Below are 4155 nucleotides of genomic sequence, written 5' to 3'. Positions count from 1 at the left end.
CAGCTTCTCTTATTCCCCGGCTCAGCTGCAGGAAGACAGGTGAGGAGGAAACAGGTCTGAACTTTGCAAGGTGATGCATGTGACTCTAGTCACACAACACGGGGGTCATGAGCCGACTCCATCTCAAACTCCCCGTGGACTCCAGTTCCCCCATCCAGTTCCCCTTCCCTCTGACCCTCCCCCACCGGTAGCCACAGGTGACAAGGATGTCATTAAATCATAGGCAAATAAAACACAGAGCCCAGCTCCATGCCCACCTATGAGGGCTCCAGGTTGCGGGTTCTGTCCTCACCTCTCCCGGGACTGGCAGTGCGGGCAGATCTGCGCTTGGCAAGTGGGCAGCAACAACAGCAGAGTCGTCTTAGGCACTTGACGGTCCTCCTCTTCATGTTTCTCCAGCCCTGATTATGGTCCCCGGCTGGGGCTGTGGTCAAACTACTGGCTTGACCAGAGGGGAGCAGGGGTTCGGCTGCTGTGGGCCCCATCTCCCTCTCTGCGCTTCTTGTGAAGGGGGAAATGGGGATGCAGGGGGCAGATGCGAACTTGCTGCATTTCCTGCAGTCCTCTGGCCTCGCGCGCTTAGCAGGCGGGCAGGTGGCAGGGTGACAAGCAGGAGCACTTACTGTCTTTGGGAGAACAGTGGAGGATGCAACTGCAGGTGAGGGACAAGGCGGAGGCCCAGGAAGCGGGCGCCTCCCATGGTGGCTGGGCCCGTAGCCCCCCTGCTCCCTCTGCTGCAGCAGGATCAGGTAGGTGCCCATGGCAGCATTGAAAGTTCTGCCTAGCAGGGCATCCCGGACCTCCTGTGGATCATACCCCAGGTACGTCATCACCTTGATGATGCTGGCATCTGGCTGTTGTGGGGGCGTTCTGCTGGGCCGGGGGGACACTGGCTCCATCTGTCTGAGCCAGGGGTGGCCCAGCACTTGCTCCAATGTGGGCCTCCTCTCAGGGTCCACCGCAAGCAATTGGGTGAAGAGGTTTTGCAGCTCTGGGGAGACGTGGGGAGGAATCCGGCAGCGGCCGCTCAGCACCTGCTTCCGCAGCTTCCCCCACGTCCAGGCTCTAAACGGGAGGTAGCCCACCACCATGCAGTACAGCAGCACGCCCAGGCTCCACACATCCACTTTATGGCCGTCGTAGCCTTGGTGCTGGAATAGCTCGGGGGCCCAGAAGGGTAACGTGCCACACGCGCTGTCCAGCTCCTCCCCAAGCATGACCCTCGTGCCAAGCCCAAAGTCGCACACCTTCACTGTGCCCCTTGTGTCCAACAAGACATTTTCTAGTTTCAGGTCCCGGTGGGCAATGCCACTCTCATGGCAGTAGTGCATGGCACTCACAATCTGCCGGAACACAGGCCGGGCCTCCTCCTCCTGCAGCTTGAGCACTTGCAGGACATGCCTCAGCAGGTCACCCCCGCCTGGGTATTCCATGACCAAGTACACCCGCTCATCCGTTTCCATGACATGAAATAGCTTGACCACATTTGGATGGTCCACAGACTTCATGATGTCCACCTCACTGGTAATGAAGGGGTTGTCCTGCTTCTTTAAAACTTTCACCGCAACCAGGGCATCTGTGAGGAGATGCTTGGCCAATTTCACATGGCCAAAGCTCCCCTGACCAATGGTCCGGAGGACCTGGTACTGAGCCCTGAGGAGCTCCTCATCTGAGGAGCTTGAGCTGAGGCCTGGCAGCGCTGTCTCTTCCCGACTCTCACTCACCATCCTAGGGAGCAGTGCTAAAGATGCAATACACAAAAAAGATGTGGGGAGAGGAGAGAGGAAAAGTCAACTCACAGGCCAATGAATCATATCCACAAACCCAACAAATAATCTACCTGTGAGAATCCAACAGACCAACCAAGCTCTCCCTGCTAAGACAGAAGCAATTGCAGCACAGGCCGCTTCTTTTGCTACTGTGTGTCGTTCCCTCACCAGTGGCTTCTGTGATAACAGGGCAGTAAAGGGACCCATCATGGCTAGGCTTGGCCCACAGGGAGCCAAAGGATACTTGTGTGTGTGTGCAGATGGTGAGGCTTGAAATTCAGGGCCTGGACTTTGTCCCTTGGCTTCCTTTGCCCAAGGCTGGGGTTTTGCCAAAAATTGAGTTGTACTTCCATCTTTTCAGTGTTCATCTCTTGAGCAGTTAGTAGGAAATAAAACTTTCATGGACTTTCCTGCCCAGCCTTGCTGAGAACACCGATCCTTTGTCCTCAGAGCAGATTATTTTCCAGATAGCTCAGTACCTAGCACACTGAGGTGATGAGAAGGTCGCCAGGTGCTCTGTGCAGTTCCACAGGAAGACCAGACACAGCCCAGCCATTTAACCTCTGGCCACCCCATCTCAGCTTCTGGTCCTGGAGTCTACACATTTCCTCCCTGAAGAAACCGTGGCATGCACTTCATGGTCTCACCTCTTTTCTCTGCCAGGGTGCTCAGCACAGCATGAGGTCACTCTGGGACATTGTGGCCTCTCAGGGTCCAGGGCAGCCACACGGAGTCCAGGCACCCTAGGAGACAAATGCTGGAGAGCAACTCAACCCTCACAGCTGTGGGCCTCCCAGACTAGGGCCACCCACCTGGGCCTCCTGCAGGGACTGAGCACAGTTGCTGCCCTTTGGGGTTAGGAGCTAGGAAGGGTGGGTTAGAGCCTTGCTTTTCTGAAGTGGATGGTTGATGGAGGCCTGAAAATAAGTTACATATCACTGAGGGACACATTCAGTGAAGAATTATTACAAAGCATGCAAAAGAAACTACACAGCCTGGTGAAGGAATGGATGTCTGCAGGACAGAGGACTTTTCTAGTTGAGGAGTTGGGTCAGACATTATAGAGTCAGCTTGAGCATGAATGTCTCTAGCTGAGTCCCTTCCACACAGGTAAGCAACCAGAAGGACACAGGCATTTGAAATCCCCAAGGCCTTGGAGTGTGGGGTGGTATACATGCTGGGGATGATACCCAGGGCCTCCTCCATGTGAGCCAGGCCCTCTAACGCCACAGAGCCACTTCTGTCCTCTCTCTAACATGCTTTCTTACCCGGGACTCAAGAGTACCTGTGGGGAAGGCAGAGCAGAGGCTGCCAGTGTCTTGAAGATGAGGACACTGAATCCAAGAACACATGCCTGCTGCCCTCTGGAGTCCTTCTGGGTCTCCCAAAGGCACAGGAGGGATCAGAATGTTCAGGAAGGCAGTCAGTTAACTGACAAATAACGGTCAGGCTGATGACCTAAAACCCTGCTTAGACCATAGCAAGGGCAGGGCTGATGTGACCCAGCTCCTATGTGGGCACAGACTCTGAGCTGAATGAGGAGAGACCCAAGGACTGGGTGACCAGGCAGTAGGATGTGGCCTGGTCTTTTCAGGGTTGTGGAAAGCTACAACTATTCTATCTGGAGCAGGGTCCTCAGTGGAAGAACATAGACCGTCAGCAAGGGGTGACTCTCTAGAGGTGATGTGTCTCACTCCTGTGGGAGGGGCTGTCCATTCTCTGTCCACTGCTTCTCCACTTTGCTATCTGTGATGAAGGCCTTGTAATCCTGCCGGCTTCCCTGCCACAGTCTCAATGACAAGGCACAATGCTAAGGGCCCGGGCCCTATTTCATGAGGGCAGAGGGGAGGCCCTCAGGTGGAAGACACTGGGCTTCTCTGCAGGCTGCCATTATTATCTGCAAGCTGCACGTCCATGGCAGTGCATGGTCAGCCCAAGGCAAGGGGAGGGGGCTGTTGAGATGGTGAAAGTATTGGGGGCAGGCAGCACTTGGCACCTTTCTTCAGCCTGGCAGGACTCTGGGTGGACTTTAGAAAATCCCCTGGGCCCAGGAGAATGAGGAAAATGCATCCCACTTCCTCACAGTGGGATGTGTATGTCCACCAGTTCACTTGAACAAGTATTTATATAGTAAAAGTGTGAAATAATAAAGTGTGAGAAGTGAGGCTTTTACCTGAACAAATATTTATATAATAGTGTGAGAAGCGAGGATTTTGGTCCACTTTCAGATCATGATGGTGGATCCCTCTGTAAAAACATTATACTTACAGAAAGCTAGAGAACTCGCTGTCTACAGGAGAGAATGGGCAGCTGCTTCTAGGATACAGAGGGCAGGGCTCAAGCCTTGGTCTACATCCTCTACTCACATCTGTTGTGGAAAAGCCCC

At 54.3% G+C, this 4155-nt stretch overlaps 1 protein-coding gene across 1 annotated transcript; it reads right to left on the bottom strand.

Moving 5' to 3' along the window:
* Window positions 1–257: 257 nt before the first annotated feature.
* Window positions 258–1727, bottom strand: LOC125344753 (sperm motility kinase 4A-like). The gene has a single exon (XM_048337123.1). The coding sequence runs from the start codon at window positions 1725–1727 to the stop codon at window positions 258–260; it is 1470 nt and encodes a 489-aa protein (XP_048193080.1).
* Between the last annotated feature and the right edge of the window lie 2428 nt (window positions 1728–4155).

The sequence above is a fragment of the Perognathus longimembris genome, chromosome 2 (assembly GCF_023159225.1).
Source record: "Perognathus longimembris pacificus isolate PPM17 chromosome 2, ASM2315922v1, whole genome shotgun sequence".
Taxonomy (NCBI): Eukaryota; Metazoa; Chordata; class Mammalia; order Rodentia; family Heteromyidae; genus Perognathus; species Perognathus longimembris.
This window is presented reverse-complemented; position numbering and strand designations above follow the sequence as displayed.

Coding starts and splice junctions, on each gene's coding strand:
- LOC125344753 (XM_048337123.1), bottom strand. CDS start 1,727: ATGGTGAGTGAGAGTCGGGAAGAGACAGCGCTGCCAGGCCTCAGCTCA.